This window comes from Lissotriton helveticus, chromosome 5_1 (genome assembly GCF_964261635.1).
Source record: "Lissotriton helveticus chromosome 5_1, aLisHel1.1, whole genome shotgun sequence".
Taxonomy (NCBI): domain Eukaryota; kingdom Metazoa; phylum Chordata; class Amphibia; order Caudata; family Salamandridae; genus Lissotriton; species Lissotriton helveticus.
In genome coordinates this window covers 164,226,946-164,244,377 of record NC_136065.1, presented here as the reverse complement: position 1 = coordinate 164,244,377, position 17,432 = coordinate 164,226,946, and the positions used below count along the sequence as shown (strand labels likewise).

The window sequence follows — 17,432 nt, the reverse complement described above, 5'->3', positions numbered from 1 at the left end:
TCCAAGCTCCTCAGCATGGACAAATAATTGAAGAATCCGAAGTGTAGGAGGACGCTGCTGTCCAATAGGAAGCAAGGAAACGAAACCCACATGGGAGCCAGCCAATGGTAAGTAAAGAGGTGCTGACTTATAGTAAGCAAGGAAACAGACCCACCTGGGAACCAGGTAATGGTAAGTAAAGTGACGTGGGAGCCTTCTGGGAGCCAGCCAATAGTAATTAGAGGTAAGTAATGGTTCGCAAGCACAGCGCAGCGATGTGCAGGCGAAACCTAAAAAGGATGTACAGGATCTGGACGAGGAAAGAACTAAGAATCTAGAAGGCAAACGCTCCTGGATACCACGAAATCAAAGGCCAGATGTATGTAGGCTATGCTTTACAAAATACAAGGACGTATGTCTGAAACAATAATATTCAAAAGTCACCGTTAAAGTTTCAAATGTTAGTGTATCCTGAAATGCCAGCTTTGTTACTCCTCATGAGTTTAAATTGAAAGGGGGGTGAGGGAGGCAAAGGAGAACCCATCTATGTCACGTTTCAATTGTTTGTGATTGTCTCTGCAGGTCACAATACTTTGAAAGGTATTGGTTTCCAAGGACAGACTGCAACCATTTGCTCAGGGAAAGCTGACCTTGTGGCAGTTGCAGACATCAGAGGGAACAGACAGCTCCCCACAGATTACTGCATGCTGTCTGCAGGATCTGTTTGACATCATGTCATATTTTCTAGTATTGCAACCCTTGGCCCTTTAAAGTACAGGGTGGTCTTAGTGCCACTTAGTAAATAAAAAAGCAGAGATGGAATTCTGCAATCCTTGTTGCCCGCCATCTCTGCAAGGGCAGACATTTTCATGGGTTCACATGGGAAATAAGAAAACAGTGCAATATGAACATGAATAATGAGGTGGAGGTTTGTAGATCTTTGTGACTCACCTCATTTCATGTCTGAACTGGGGTGGCTTGGTGAGCAAAATAACGATGGATTAAACCCAGATCTGTGACTGGGGGTGAATGTTTTGCCATTGTGCAACATTCCATCCATCATCTTGTGTGTTTTGCTGTTCACCCTATGTGGGAAGGGTATGCCCAGACGTGGGTCCCTTGCTCACTAGGCCACTGGAGTCCAAGCTATCCTGGCTGAAGACGGCTGATCGCCAGAAACCGGTCCTAGGATGCTTGATTCCGGTCCAGGGAAGACATGGCTTGGCAGTTCGGGCTGGACTGTTCCCATGACGCACAGTGTCAAGGCTGATTTGCATATGGCCATGTCTGAACTGGGGTGGCTTGGTGAGCAAAATAACGATGGATTAAACCCAGATCCGTGACTGGGGGTGAATGTTTTGCCATTGTGCAACATTCCGTCCATCATCTTGTGTGTTTCACCTCATTTAACAGCACAGAGTTAAAGGCCAGCTGTCCCTTGCAGGCCTCCATCTTTGCATTGGCAGCCGTTTAGCAGGATTTTCAAGAAATAGTCTATCTCTTGACAGTAAATGAGGCAGCATTTTTGAGGATTATTATGAATGTTCTCTTTGGACAATTCTAGGTTGGCAATGCTGACACAGCAGAAAGGTCTGGCATCGCAGGCACTGTACAAACAGCGCTTCTATGTGATTCAGACGATTGTACATCCAGACAAAAGTATGGAGCAGAGCATGGACAAAGGAAGCTATGTATGCACGTGTTCATGTGTCTGAAGGAATTAGCAAACGGCAGGGCGATCATTGCTCCTCCTGCAGGCCATGAGCGCCTTTGATGACGGAAAGGACTACAAGAACCAGACAATAGGTTAGTGTGAAAAACAAAATGGAAATGAAAAGCAGAGCCTGTTTTGAAATGTGTCAGGGATGTTCTGTAGTAAACTAAACTCAAATGCACAGGACTCCTAAGAGAACTGCATGGTGACAGAATTTGACTTCCAATGATACAAATGGGAAACTCTATGTTAACACCTTCAGCGCGGCGCGAATTCTCGCGCTGTGCTGAAGGTTCTAATGAGCCAACCGGCTCATGACGGAACGGTTCCGTCATGAGCACAGGCAAACCGACGCTCATGACGGAACCGTTCCGTCATGAGCATCGAAGGGATTAAAAAACCTCCAGTGTGGGCACTGCTGTAGAATTTGTAAAAAGTACGTAATTGACAGGCTCAGCATCTTTGGAGGCCTTGTTGTTAAAGGGGCTTTTTTAAACCATCCTTCCTCAAGTATAAACAACTGTGTTCAATGGAGGAGGCAGCAGGCTAAATTAATCTTACAAAATATATATGGCCTGTGTTCAATTTAAGTCACTTATAGTGTGCACAGCTACTCCAAGGAGTGTCCCAGCACAATACCTGCAGTACGGTAAGGCAGAGAACATGCACAGTTTATTTAAAGAACCGAGGGGTATATTATCAAGGGGTTTTATCTCCGCTTTTTTGGCTTTATAAGCCAAGAAAGCGGAGATAAAATTATCTCCCTATTACCAAGCTGTCGCTAACACCAGTTAGCGACAGCTAATAGGAGATAGCGACCATCATGGGCCCCACTTTGCATGTCAGTGATATTTATCACTAATGATATGCAAAGTGGGCGTGCCAAGATGTTAGCGACTGGAAACAGTCGCTAACATCGCTATCTCCTATTACCAACTTTTGGAGATATTTGCGCTAAGGGCGAATATCTCCAAAAGCTAACACCTGCCCTGAGCAGTTCTTCACCATGTTATCCAATGGGAGGTGGATAACATGGCTAAGAGCATTTGCTCGATAATGCATGAATATCGTTGACTTTTCAGCGATATTCATGCATTGCGGGCGTTTTTTATCGCATTTGCGATAAACCTTGCTAATAGCAAGGTTTATCTGCGATAAAAATCGCCGATGTGCGGCGATAATTTTTGTCTCTAAACAAGTTAGAGACAAAAATTATCGCTAGTTGTTGATAATATACCCCCATGTGCTCAGTGGCAGCTCACATGTATGGAGGGTGGTGTGCGGGTGGGACAAAAATAAAAGTAAATAAAGCAGGCTCCAACGCGGGACCCAGGAAACTGCAGTAACCAATCCTGGTGCTGTTCTCATGCAGCATGAAAGAAGCACCAGAATTTGAGGTAGCAGTCTCCTTCGTCGCTCCTGAGGACACTGGAGCCCTATGCTGTCTCAAAACTCACCTGTCCTAGACAGCTGGGTTGGAGAGGTTTATAATGTGCATGTCTGGCTGGCTATTGCAAGACGGCTGACCAAAGAGACATGGGCATGTTAAACTTAAAGTGTCCTGCCCATCACTGCTTTCTGTTCTGCATGACTAGCAACAGCAGAATCCCCCCACCCCCCCCCCGCCCTCCCAATCCACTTGTCCTGACATTCAGCTTGGGGTTTTGAAAAATAAAATGGTAATATATTAACTTTATTAAAAATTTATTTTTCCATCTCTGGTGCCATTTAGTTAGTGGGGCAAAGCTCCTCCGCCTTATCGGAGCAGCCTCCCCACTTGTGTTGCCAGCCCCTTTTTATTAAATGGTCCATCCATTTTTGCTCAAACTAATTGTAGGCACATCAGTGAGGACTTCGAGGGTACAGATGAGGTAAAACACTTCTTACTCATACTAAAGTAGAGTAAAACTGTGCATGAGCCTTTGCACACCAGCCATTGGTTTCACTAAACTACTCTTGCACTGACACAGTTAATTAAATCATTTTACTGCTATCTTACATGCTCAATATTCCTACTGACTGCTTTGTACTTAATTGTTCAGTAAGTGTTGTGCTTATTTCCTCTCTCAATGTGTATCTTTTCTCTGCAGTGCACCAAAACGTGTGGGGTCGGAGTAAGAATGCGTGATGTGAAGTGTTACCAGGGAACTGACATTGTCCGTGGCTGTGACCCGCTGGTGAAGCCTGTGGCGAAACAAACTTGTGACCTTCAGCCTTGCCCCACAGAGCCTCCAGGTAAGAAATCCAGGAACCATTAGTACCTTTCATTTTATAGTAATAGTCCTCTCACATTGTAAACCTGTGGATATTCAGACACTCAGCAAGCAGGGGTCGGACTGGCCTATAGGGCAATGAGGCAGTGTGTGATGGGCTGGTCTGATAGATCAGCGCGTGGGCCAGTTGTTTAGCAGTTTATGGGCTTGTTTTATTGACAGGTGGACCGGTTTTCACTACTGATTGCCAAAACATTACCACAAACATTGCCTGTAGCAAACACAAATGCATGCAGTTTCACATACCTTGCAAAATAACAATATACTGTGTCTTTATAAGTTCCAAACTGGCCTAATATGCAAATGTGGACCACATCTTTAGATATCTAGTTCACTAATGGGGGGCCACTTTTATTTTAGTCCCCCGGCCAAGTTTTTGGCCCAGTCCGAGCTTTGCATAGGTAGTGTCACGCATTCCCTAAGGCGTTGACAAACACAAAGGTTCACTGCACAGTTGCAGACATTAGCCAGTTCTCTTTTACCAGGTGATCAGTGCGGAGTGAAACATGCTTCTCTTATGCTCAGCACCTATATGCATTTTAGCCTAATTGTCTACCTATTCTTCGGCTCCACTTCAGCTCTATCATGAACATCAGAACCATGCAAGAAGTTCCACAAACAAGTTTGCAGCAGCTAACCCACATCTCTAGTGTGTGCATTTTCAGGAGCAAATATCTGGTATCCTTCTTTGGTCATGCTGTGACTGTGATAAAGGGAGCTCTTAAAAACTGATTAGCTGTTTGTCAAAGCATTCATTGCCATTCTACAGGAAGTTTTTAAGTTTACTTTGAAGACTAGTGTTCAGTTAAGCAAAGGTACTAGGAATCTGATAGTTGTGGAACATGGTCTAACACCTTTAGTTTATCAGTGGGGAAGTGAGGCAGCTTATGCAAAGACCCTCCTATGTAAAGGCTGCACTCACTGACCAAATTCAGTGAGTGGTAGTAACATTTTGAAAGAGTAAGACCTCAGTTAAACAATTGTTTGTCTCCTGTACCGGTTGACATGATCCAGCCCAGATCCATATGACAAAGCCTATGAGTTGAAGAATAGCAAATTGCAGTGCAATCTCGATAAAACAGAAATTCTGCTGTTTGGGCCGAATCCTCTTCTGGGGTGGATTGCAGTGTGGCCTGACAGGGTGACCCCCCACCCATCCAACTGCTGTGACCAGAAACGTGGGCGTTATGTTTGACGCCCAACTGTCATTCTGGGGCAAAGTTGTTGGCAGTGGTGAAAGCGTGCTTCTGGATTTTTTGCATGCTGAAGAAGTTTCTCCATCTACTTCCGCAGGGCGCTCAAGTCACAGTGGCCAGGGATCTGATTTGGTCCAGGCTGGATTATGCTTTGTACCTGGACCTTCCAGAGTACCTAACCCAGCAGCTTCAAGTCATGCAGACTATGGCAACCTGCCTATTGTACAGAATATCAAAGTACTCATCAGTGTCTTTATACTGGTAGAGACTACACTGGCTGCCAGTTAAACAATGTATAATGTACAAAACACAGACCCTGATGCTCCAAGCCCTCCACAGTAAGGGGCCTATGTACCTTAATGAGAGAATTAATGAATAGTGCCCTTAGAGACCCCTGTGCTTCAGTAAAGCCAGATTAATGTAGGTCCCACATTTCAAAAGGCAATGGCAGGGAGGTTCTTCCTTCTCTGTTAGAGCGGCTGGAAAGTAGAATCAGCTGCCTGAACAGCTGAGGCTCACCTCGGACAAAATAAAATTTAAAAAGGAGTTGAAGACTTTCCTATTCAGACTTTAGGGATGTTAGGATTACGGTGTCCCTCAGATTCGTTCTTCTCTTTGATGCCTAAAACTGCGCCGGTACACTTTGATGAGTAGCTGCACACTTTAGAAGTATCTGTCAATCATTCATTCATTCAAAAAGGTGCAATCCAACTAGGAGCAGAAGTCCCCTTTGGGAAAACACCGTCCTCTGCTCATTTAGTGCCTTTACACTGTCTGGTTGGCCCGTCACCTTGTCTAAGCATGGATTACCCAGGCAGTATCTGCACCATGGGATATAACTTGCTTCTCCTTTTTTTGTCTTGTGTCAGGGAAACAAGTCCATCAATCAATCAATCAGGGATTTGCAAAGCGTGACTACTCACGTGTGAGGGTCTCAAGGTGCTGGGGTGGGGGCCTGCTGACCTGTCTGGGTGCAGAGGGTCTCAAGGTGCTAGGGGTGGGGACCTGCTGATCTGTCTGGGTGCAGGTTTCAGTTGAAGAGCCAGGTCTTGAGGTCCTTCCTGAATTGAGTCAATGACACAGATTGCCTTAGGTGGAAGGGCAGGGTGTTTCAGGTCTTGGTAGGAGAAGGAACTTCCTCCGGTTCTGGCCTTGTGGATCTGTGGGATGGAGGCCAGGCGAGTTGGGTGTAGCAGAGTTGTGTGGCTGGTGTGTGGAAAGCAAGGCAGTGGTTCTGATATTCTGGTCCTACGTACGTTGTGCAGAGCCTTGTATGCATGTGAGGAGCTTGAAAGTGATTCTCTTGTTGATTGGGAGCCAGTGGAGTTGTTGGAGGTGTTATGTCATGTGGCTGTGGTGCACAATGTCGAGGACCACTCTGGCTGTGCTTTAGATGTTCTGTAGTTCCCAGAGCTGTTTCTGGGTGACGCCGGTGTAGAGTGCATTGTTGTAGTCAAGTCTGCTAGTGATGAGTGCGTGGGTGACTGCCTTTCTGGTTTTTGTGGGGAGCCATCTGAAAGTCTTTTGAAGCAGGTGGAGCATGTGGAAACAGGATGAGGATACTGCGTTGATTTCGTGGTTGTTGTAGAGCGAGTATGATGCTGAGGTTGCATGCATGGTCCATAGGGGTGGGAGGGGTTCCTAGTGCGGCGTGCCACCAGGAGTCATCCCAGGCGACTCCTAGTGGGATTGGGCCGCAGGATGAGTGCTTCACTCTTGCTCGAGTTGAGCTTGAGGCAGCTGTCCTTCATCTAGTAAGTGATGGCCTTCATTCTGTTGTGAAAGTTGATTCTGGTGGCTGTGGATTTGTTGGTGAGGGAGATGATCAGCTGGGTGTCATCGACATAGGAGATGGTGTTGAGTCTGTGGCTTCTGATAATGGCTGAGAGGGGGGCCATGTAGACTTTGAATAGGGTTGGGCTCAGGGAGGAGCCCTGGGGTACTCCGCAGCTGATCTCTGTAGGCTCGGGGTGGAATGGGGGAAGTCTGACTCGCTGTATTAGACCAGTCAGGAAGGGCTGGATCTAGTCCAGTGCATTGGCTTGGATACTGGTGTCGTGGAGTCTCGTGATTAGGGTGCAGTGGGAGACAGTGTTGAAGGAAGCTGAGAGATGCAGTAGGATGAGGGCTGTGATTTTGCCCCGGCCAAGGAGGGAGCGGAATTCGTCATTGGCGGCGAGGAGTGCGGTCTCGGTGTTGTGGTTGCTTCGGAAGCCAGAATGGGAGGTGTCCAGGATGTGGTTTTCTTTGATGGAATTGGAGAGTTGAGCATTGATGGCATTCTCAATGACCTTGGCTAGGAAGGGGAGGAGGGAGATGGGTCTGAAGTTCTTAGGGTCTGTCTGGTCAGCAGACAGTTTCTTCAGCAGGCTGCTGATCTCAGCATGTTTCCAGTTGTCAAGGAAGGTGGTGGTTTGAATGGAGCAGTTGATGGTGCGGCTAGCTGGGGGGTGATGGAGATGGCTGCTCTATGGAAGATGTGGTATGGGCAAGGATCCGATGGGGCTCCTGAGTGGATGCTCTTCATGGTCTTGAGCGTGTTGTCTGTATTGAGTGGAGTCCACTTGAGCATGATCTTTTGGAGTGAGATGTGGTCGCTTGTGGTGGTGGCGGGTGTAGTGGCAGGGTCTTGGGGTTGAAGCTGTTGTAGATCTGCCTGATCTTGTGGTGGAAGATGGTGGCAAGTTTGTTGCAGAGGTCTTGGGAGGGTGAGGCATCTGTGATCTCGCTGTAGGGCTTGGTGAACTCCTTGATGATGGCAAAGTGTTCTTTTCTGCTGTTTGCGTTGGCGTTGATTCTGTCTTGGAAGGAGAAGGTGGTGTGAATTGAAGGTGGATTTAAAGGCTGCATGGGCTTCTGGGGTTTTGTTGTTCCTCCATCTCTTTTTCAGTCGTCGGCAGGTGCATCTGGACTCGTGGAGGGTGGAAGTGAACCAGCTGGATTTCTTGGAGTGTTGCTTGGCTGGTGTATTCTTGAGGGGTGGGCAGAGTCTCAGCGCTGTTGGAGATCCATCGGTAAAGGTTGTGCGATGCAGGTTGGCATCTGTTGGAGTAGGCGGAGTGGTCATGCTGAGGAAGTCAGTGAGACGTTCTTTGGTGAGCTTGTTCCAGCTGCAACAGGACGGCGATGAGGGTGGTGGTGAATGGTGGGTGTGGCGAAGGCGAGATGTATGCAGTGGTGGTTGGTCCAGTGGAGTTCGGTGGTGTGGCAGTAGGTCATGTTCCTGCTGGCAGAGAAGACGGGGTCGAGCATGTGTCTGGCTGTGTGGGTTGGTGTGGTGACTAGCTGTTCGAGTCCGATGTTGGAGAGGTTCTCCAGTAAGGAGGTGGTGTTCTGGTTGCTGGGGTTGTCCAGGCGGATGTTGAGGTCTCTGAATAGGATGTCATCAGTGGATGTGAGAGCCTCGCATTCGATGAGGTCTACGATGGCATCTGTGAAGGGCGGGCAGGGGTCATGGGGCCTGTAGGCGAGGGTGCAGCAGAGGGAGTGTTTGGTGTTTGTCTGGATTCCACAATGTTCAGGTGACTCTAGATGGTCCTCAGAGGAGTCTCATCCCTTGGTTCCTATCTGAGGTGTACTAGACTGGTAAATATGAATAGTTTAACCAGAAAGTCAAACTAGTTTCCTCCTGGTAAGTTGCAGTCTGACAAGGCCATGCCATCCTGAAAGATCCTCCTGCACACAGATGAATCTCACTCATGTTGTAGGTAGTTGAAGGAAACGAGGTGTAGAACACATGTAGCATTCTCTATTTTCCAATATGTTAGGAGATGTAGCACGCAGGCACGCAAAGGAAGAGGAAAAGGATCCTCGCAGCTCAAACACTGCTCCGCTGCCACAACCAATCGTCTCTAACCGCTCTCGCTGTTCCCGCTCTGGCCCTTGCCCTTGAGCCTCCATCCCCCGTGCTTCACCAAGGGGGAGCAAAAACTGGTATTCTGTGTGTATTATGTGTGCATGCAGCCTGCAGCATGCATTCCACTGGTGTATTCACTGACCCTTCGCTTTTTCACGACTTGGAGTCTGACCCCAGACAGCCTCAAGCTGCAGTTGGTGGCGTTTGGAGGCATCTGAGAGCCGGCTGAGGTTGCCACAACTGAAGAGTCGAGGAGAGGCCCCTGGGAGGCCTGAGAGGTCCTGTGGTTCTGAGTGGCCCTCAGTCAGCAGATAGCAAGTGGTGACCAGGGAGTGGTGGGAGCGAGGTGGAGGGAGTAAGAACAGGAGTTCGGCAGCCGGGCACAGAGGAGCTATACATATCCCAGATCCTGACTCCGGCATCAGGTTAAATCTCCCCAAGTGTGCTGATGGTAAATGAAGTGATGCAGGACATGTAGTAATGTAGCGGTTTCTCTGTTCTCTAACCCCCATTCTGGCCTTAGAGGTATCTGAATCCACTCTCCTCTCCGCAGATCCAGGAGGGCAGAAACTGTGACTTGACATCATTCCAATATTAGTAGTAGCGTTCCTGTTGACTGTTCTACTCTCAGTTCAGGTTATCCTATGAAAAAAATCTCAAATTACGATGAACACTTTGAGCTCTGCCAGAGCACAACAATAATTGATGCAGGACCCATTTGGTCCAGGTAGCTGCTATTCCGCCTTGTTGTCATCCATCATGTCTTTGGACCTCTTCATGACGCCCATTTGGCAAACAATAGCCAAAGATATCTTTCCACTCCTTCAGGTTGAGACCGTCCTGCGCATCAACAGATGCAAGTACCACTCTCTACATCAGTTGAAGTGATACTAGTCTGTAGCAACACAAATAGATGATAGACGGATTGCTGAACAGTGTCAAACATTCACCCCCAGTACATATATACAGGCCTAAATCCATCATGTTTTTACTCACCACGCCATTCCAATTTGTACCCAGCCATATGCAAATCAGTCTTGACCCTGCTCCCCATGAGAACAGTCCAGGCCGAAATGCCAGGCCATGTCCTCCCTAGATCTGGAACAAGCATCCTGGGACTGGTTTCGGGGTATCACCCCTCATCAGCCAGGTTAGCTTGAATCTAGTAGCATAGTGAGCATGGGACCCATGTCTGGGCATACCCTTCCTACTTAAAGCAATGATAGCAGCACAAAAAGATGATGGATGGAATGCTGGATATTGTCAACATACACCCACATTACAGAGATTTAGGCCTAAAGCCATTGTTTGTTTTGCTCACCATGCCACCCTAGTTCAGACCCAGCCATATGCAAATAGTTCTTGACCCTGCTTCCCATGGGAGCAGTCCAGCCAACTGCCTGGCCAGGTCCTCCCTGGACCCGAAACAAGAATACTGGGACTGTTTTTGTTTGTGGTGATACTAGTCAGGTCAATAATCTCATAAATCACAGTGTCAACCTGACTGGCACTGATGTCTAACCTAGTCATAAGAGTAGGCGAGTGTGTGCATGCAAGCCAAGGGGGGCACATGTGTGAGCAGCCACTTGTCCAAAAAGTCGATAAACTGACTGAAAATGATTTCTCTTAACCTACCTCTATAACCATCTTCTCAGTTTCACCACGTGTGAGGAAACATAAAATTCCCTTCATCTACTTTATCATCCCGTAACCTTCTTCCCTATTAAGTCAGCATGAGTCTTGATGAATATGTCAACATGTTTCCGCCTGGAGTGTTTACCTGCTAGAAGTCATGCCTTCACCTGTTCCTTGTTCAGTTGTCACTTGATGTTTTGGTGCTGTCGTTCATGAATAGAAAGGGACACAGAAATTATTCCAGGACGGGGATAGATGGCTCTAACTCCAAGTGGCATGCACTTGCTGTTTGGGTTGGTCAGCTGAACACATTGGGTGACCAGTTACAAGACTGGATGAAAAATAAAATGCTTAAGCTGAGCCTTTTTTTCTTTGAGTTTAAGGGGTTGCAGGGGGGCAGGAGTTCCTCTCTGTTTCCTGTTTTGCAGCCAGTCTTTGTGGCAGCTTCAGTGATGCAGATGAAATGCTATGGATTGTTGATTGTGTTTCAAGACTATCCTGTACTTATACAATGAACCATTTTAAGCAGCTTAATGTTTTGTGCTGTGCAGTACAATTACATTCTGTTTTCATTCTAATCACTTCCTTTTCTCCAGATGACAGCTGTCAGGACAAGGCGGGAACAAACTGTGGTTTGGCGATAAAAGTCAACCTATGCAGTCACTGGTACTACAGCAGTGCCTGCTGCCGCTCCTGCAGGACACCACACTCCTAGTGCAGAGACCTGCCACTTGACGATGCCATGAAGGACAGGTGCACCCAGGACCAGGCTGTCTTAATGGTACAGGACTGAACAGTAACAAAAAGTGCATCCTCGTTTAAGTAACATTTCTGGTGCTTGTTTCCTGGGAGATGCTGCTGAGGTGGGCAGAATTTCAGGATTTAATGTCTTCCTGGACCTGCTCCTTAGACGACCTCTGGATAGACATGAACACTTCCAAAGCTTTTTCTTCACAGATCTTGTTATATCATATTTGCCTTCACATTTATATCTATGTTGTAAAGATGTTGTGACAAAAGAAGTTCACTTCTGATAAATTAATTGTTTGTGTGCATCCTTTGAACTGGGCTGACGAAGGGTCTTTAGGGAACTGAAACCCCATCACTCTTACCTGTCATTATGGAAGGTAGATGCACAAGGGTTGTATTTATATTTTGTTAGTGTTTGGATGAAAGCACATGAGTTGCATTACGTGTACTTTTAGCCATATATTCCCAGTTGGCTAGTCCCAAGGGCTCCTAAATTTCAGGAAATATGCATGTTTTAGAGCTGTTTAGGCTACATTTTCAATAATGTCCATGCTCATAACTATTCTTATTTTTCCTACAACTGAAAATCACCCCTCTGGATAGGCATCTGGCTTCACACCAACTGTTTTACAATAAAACCAGACACCAACCCTGTTGCGGATGCCTGTAATAAAATGAGTTGGGACAACTTTCAGAATTAGATTTTCAGAAATAGATGTTTCTGTGAAACTTACCCAAGTAGACAGTGTTGTGGGCTGATTTTCAGATCTATGTGTAGGTGCTAACATGAGAACTTTCAGCCATCTCATTTTTTTATTTAAATTTACTGTAATATTTTATCCGTGATGTTATAATATTAAGGGGTTGGAGCACAGTACACGTAATGTTAGACTGTTAATTCGTAATGTGCAGGTATATACTGTTCGGAAAATTGTATCTTTTAATGAAGCTTTAATTTCATAGTTCTTCATATTGTCTACATTTTGTAAATACTAATATTAATAGAAGCAAACTGTAACTGCACTTTATGTAATGGCCAACGACACGTGTTCTACATTTAATATATTTTCCTTAGCGAATCCTCTACTTATATCTAGCCATTTATAATCCACTATAGATTATATATTTTAATAAAAATCATATTTAAGTAGATGACTTTGTGTGTTTTTCTTTCTGGAACTTCTATTGCACAAAATAGGGAAGTTTTACACACTATGGGGCATTTGAACAACAACAAGTTGGCGCACTGAACGGTGCTAAATTTCGCCGTATTTACAACAATAAGGATCGCCATTCTAACGGCTGCTCTTGCAAGGATTTATAGGAAAGTCATAGATTTGCATGTATGTGCATAACGCTAAGTGGTGGAAAACCTGCTGGTTTATGGGAACGATTAACCCCTTGCATGCTGATGACGGCCCCAGCCGTCATGCACTACGGCACTTTCTTAGTCTCATTTTTTTGTTTCCTTTGCAACAGCTACACACTCTTGATATGGTCACCTAATCTGCTTGCTCTCATTCTTCACATAACACTTGCTTAATGGGGACACTTCTCAATTTAATTCTTGCTCCAATGTTTTTCTGACTTTTGCTCTGATTGATACTGGTGAGGCTTTTTGTTTCCTTACGCCCATCTTTTCCCAAGTTTGGTACCAACTCTAGATGTGCTCTTAGATGCTTTACTTACCTTACTCTAATTCTTGTTCAGGTATGCAAATTGCTATACTTGCCCCTATTTTAATTCTTACCCTGTAGCTATTATCGACTCTTGGTGTCATCTTTGAGTGATTCCAATTCTTACACAGGCCCTGCTACTAATTCCTACAGAGACCGTAGTGAGACACTTTACAGCTCACAGGGGTCCGTAAAGTTCCCTATTGCTTTTATTGACTCCTAGAATCATGCAACTCATTTTCACCAACGCACTGCTGCTGACTACTCGTATGATCCTCATGAATCCCTTTACTTCTCTGTCCCCCATTCTTACTCTGGCACACAGGCTGACACTTGCTGTGGTCTAGGTGCTCCATCGTACTTCTCTTCGTCTGATTCTTTCCCAGGTGCTTCTACAATTGTGAGTGTGATCTTGCTGATTCATCTTGTTTTCCTTACTCCCTCTATACCCTGGCCCTGCTATTGCCTATTGGTGTGATCTTCGCGAGCCACCTTACCTAGAAGTCATCCACTCAATCCCAGCTCTGCTAATGACTCGTAGTGTGCTCTTGTGCAATTATTTTACCTTCTTGCAGTCCATTCTTACTAAAGAACTGTTTGTGACGTGAGATGTGGTCTTAGTAGTTCAAAGACTACATGTCGAGTCCCGCAAGACTCCTCACTATCCCGCCCATCTGTTCAGCCAATATCTTCGCCCTCTGATACACACCTTGAACTCTTGAAAAAGAGGACGGCTTGTACCTTCAACTATTCGGATGACTACCAACTAATGTTCTCAATTAGTAACTCCCCCCGATTCGGTCCGTGATTTTCAATCCACTATGCCATTTATCTGCAGTTGGATGAACAGCAATCATTTGAAGCTTAATCCAGACAAGATTGAACTGATCCTAACAGGGGGATCATGCAACCCTTGGAGCCCACAATTTTGGCCTAAGAAATTAGGACAATTTCCCACCCCGACCATTTCTGCCAAAAGTCTGGGGTAACAATCAACTGTGAGCTCAAAATGAAGACCCAAATTGGCTCAGTGATTTCGACCTGCTTCTTCCAGTTGAGGAAAATAAAAAATATCTGTAGATTTCTCACCCAAGAAGCCTTAATTCAGGTAGTTCTAGCTATGGTCATGTCCCATATAGACTACGCCAATTCCTTATACGTTGGCATCCCTTTTTTTATTTAACTAAATGATTGCAACTGGTACAGAACCAGGCAGCGAGACTGATCTTTCAGCAACCTAGGTGGCAACATGTCAGACCCCTCATGAGGAAGCTGCACTGTCTCCCTATTCCTCAGAGATGTGCCTTCAAGGTATGCTGCCTCATCATTAAATCACTGAACGGCAGGAGCCCTAAATGTGTGGATAACCTTATTCAAAGGCACATACCCACGCAAAACCTGCATTCTGCTCGTAAGCATCTTCTGTCTATTCCCTCCTTCAAATTGAAGCGTGTGGGCGGTGCCAGGTTCGCCGTACTAGCTCCCAGCTATTGGAATTCCCTGCCCTCTGAATTCAGATCTTGCACACACCTCTTGAGCTTTAGGAAGCTCCTCAAGACCTGGCTGTTTAGACAAGCTTAAGAGTAAGTCACCAGAGCTCCGGTACCTCTTAGAGCAGCGCCATGAAACCAATCCGGTGTACGTGTGCTTTATAAGAACTTGTTAACATAACATAGTAGTTCCCTTACCCTAGCACAGGTACCGACTATCCGTGGTCAGACGAGTCTTTTCAACCATTTATTCTTGTGATGTTGCTCCTTACTGCAACTGTAAAGTCAACAAGTCACTTTACTTTCCCACTCTTATTCCTACACCTTCCGTTACACTGATTCTTAGCGTGATCTTGGTGACTCATGTTGTTTCTCTTCGTCTAGTCGCATTTGCGAGAATTTGAGCTATTGCCATTATAAATGACAATGCATTTTATTTATGTGTTGGTTTTCAAAACAAACAAATAAAGGCATTGTCATTTACAATGTCCATAGCCCAACTCTTGCAAATGCGAGACCTATTGCATTGCAAATGCTTGTTAATTACTTGCATGAGCTGAGCAAAGGTAATTCAAGCTGCACCCGGCCACTTCAGATGCTGGACTAAGCTCAATGTAATGGAATTTCGTTCCCAGCTTCACAATTCCATACCTAGGTTGGAGGGATCCCTGGATTCCCATAATTCTGCTGTGAGCCACCGGATTCGCTCCAAGTTGGATTGCGTACACCAGCCCAGCCAGAACATTTAACCTACGTCCTCCTGTTCTCTGATTCACTAATGAGGTACTAGACTTAAAGAAAGAATATAAAAGATTGGAACATGTGTGGCGCAAACATTACATAGATGAAGATCAAGAAAGGCTAAAGGAGGCTTCTAAAATGTATCAGAGAACATGTATGTCTGCACGAGCTATGTATTACTCTGCTAAAATCTCCACTGCTAATAATGCTCCAAAAGACATTTTTGGATTGTGAAATCGTTATTAGATCCTACCAATGTTGTTTCCCGTCCTGCTCTTTTGAAAGAAGTTTTCAGTGGCTTGGCAAAGTATTTTTTTTAATAAGGTTGACAATACGGGGCATATTTACAAGTCCCTATCACCTCCACATCATCACTTTTAGTGATGTTGTGGTGGCGATAGAGGCTTTGCCTTGTTTACCAGGCAGCGTTAAGCAACTTTAAGTGACTTAATGTGGCTTAATGCTGCCTTGTAAATAAGGTACCCTTTCACGCTGCACTTAGCGTGAAAGGGGAGGGCCATAGGTGTTGGGGTGGGCATTCCACCACAACACCCATTGTTCTTTACTCTGCACTCTGCATAAATAAGAGGCAGGGCCAAAATTAAGACAGTGGAAAACTTGGTCTTAAACAGGCGAAGCAAGGAGAAATTGTTTATTTCTCCTCCTCGTTTTTTCTGTTTCCATGTGTGCTGCAGTGTGCAGCAAACATAGGGGCATATTATCGAGGGGGTTTATCTCCGCTTTTTTTGGCTTTAAAAGCCAAGAAAGCGGAGATAAAATTATCTCCCTATTACCTAGCTGTCGCTAACACCAGTTAGCGACAGCTAGTAGGAGATAGCGACCATCTTGGGCCCCACTTTGCATGTCAGTGATATTTATCACTAATGACATGCAAAGTGGGCGTGCCAAGATGTTAGCGACTGGAAACAGTCGCTAACATCGCTATCTCCTATTACCAACTTTTGGAGATATTCGCGCTAAGCGCGAATATCTCCAAAAGCTAACACCTGCCCCTGAGCAGTTCTTAGCCATGTTATCCTATGGGAGGTGGATAACATGGCTAAGAGCATTAGCTCGGTAATGCATGAATATCGCTGACTTTTCAGCGAAATTCATGCATTGCGGCCGTTTTTTATCGCATTTGCGATAAACCTTGGTAATACCAAGGTTTTTCTGCGATAAAAATCGCCGCAGCTCTGCGGTAAATTTTTGTCTCTTACCAAGCAATAGCGATAATTATCGCTATTGCTTGGTAATATGCCCCATAGACCCTTCCTGCACATAAACAATTTAAAAAAAATGAAGTTTTGCATATTCTATGTGTGCTGCATTAAGCGGCACACATAAAAGTTACAACACTTCATTTAAAGATTGTTTAGGTGCATGAAGGGAGACCTTCCTGCATATAAACAATCTTCCCCTCAACGCAGACAGCCTTACACTATGGTGCAAGGGTGCCTGCGTTGGCGCTAGGCTGGTATTGTTAAGCGCCAGTGCAAGAGGAAATGCAGGGCTGTACCATATTGTTGTAAATATGGTGCAGCCCTGCATTTCTGAAGAGGCAGAGCGTGGCATTAAGCTCCACCACTACATTGTAAATATGCCCCTATATATTCCACTTCAAATTAGAAACTAATCCGGACATTACATTGGAAACCACTGATTATCTAAATAGGGCTGACTCAGTTTCGGTCTCTGGACACCACTTTTTAGCCCTTTTAAAAGCTATGAACTCGGGCGCCACACCAGATCCCCTGCCACCAGAGCATCCTAATTCTGTGAGTGTCATTCTGGCTCCAGTTTTAATTGATCCTCTGAACACTTTCTTGCTGTGGGGCACAGTTTAAAAAGCCTGGGAACATGCATTTGTCTGCTGCTGCTGCTAAACAAATGTAATTCAGAGGCATATAATTGGCCCAACTATCGCCCTATCTCTATGCTCTTTGCTACTTCTTTATTTGAAGATTGGTGAGATGCACACTAACACAGAGCTGTTGGCCCATATGGAAGCTCTCAATGTTGAGCACCCCTCCCAGTTTAGATTTAGACTGGAACATTGCACCGACTTTGCTTTACAAAGAGACACAGAGCACCTGAAGCAGGAGCTAGACACAGAAGGAGC

General features: G+C 45.5%; 1 protein-coding gene across 1 annotated transcript in view; it reads left to right on the top strand.

Annotated features, from left to right (window-relative positions):
• The window catches only part of ADAMTSL2 (ADAMTS like 2), a 190,509-nt gene extending 177,956 nt beyond the window's left edge, over positions 1-12,553 (top strand). The window contains exons 18-19 of the mRNA XM_078641958.1: positions 3,784-3,928; positions 11,250-12,553. Of these exons, the coding sequence (XP_078498084.1) occupies positions 3,784-3,928; positions 11,250-11,368 (264 nt within the window). The 3' untranslated portion in view covers positions 11,369-12,553. The remainder of the gene's footprint in view (positions 1-3,783; positions 3,929-11,249) is intronic.
• Positions 12,554-17,432: the final 4,879 nt, after the last annotated feature.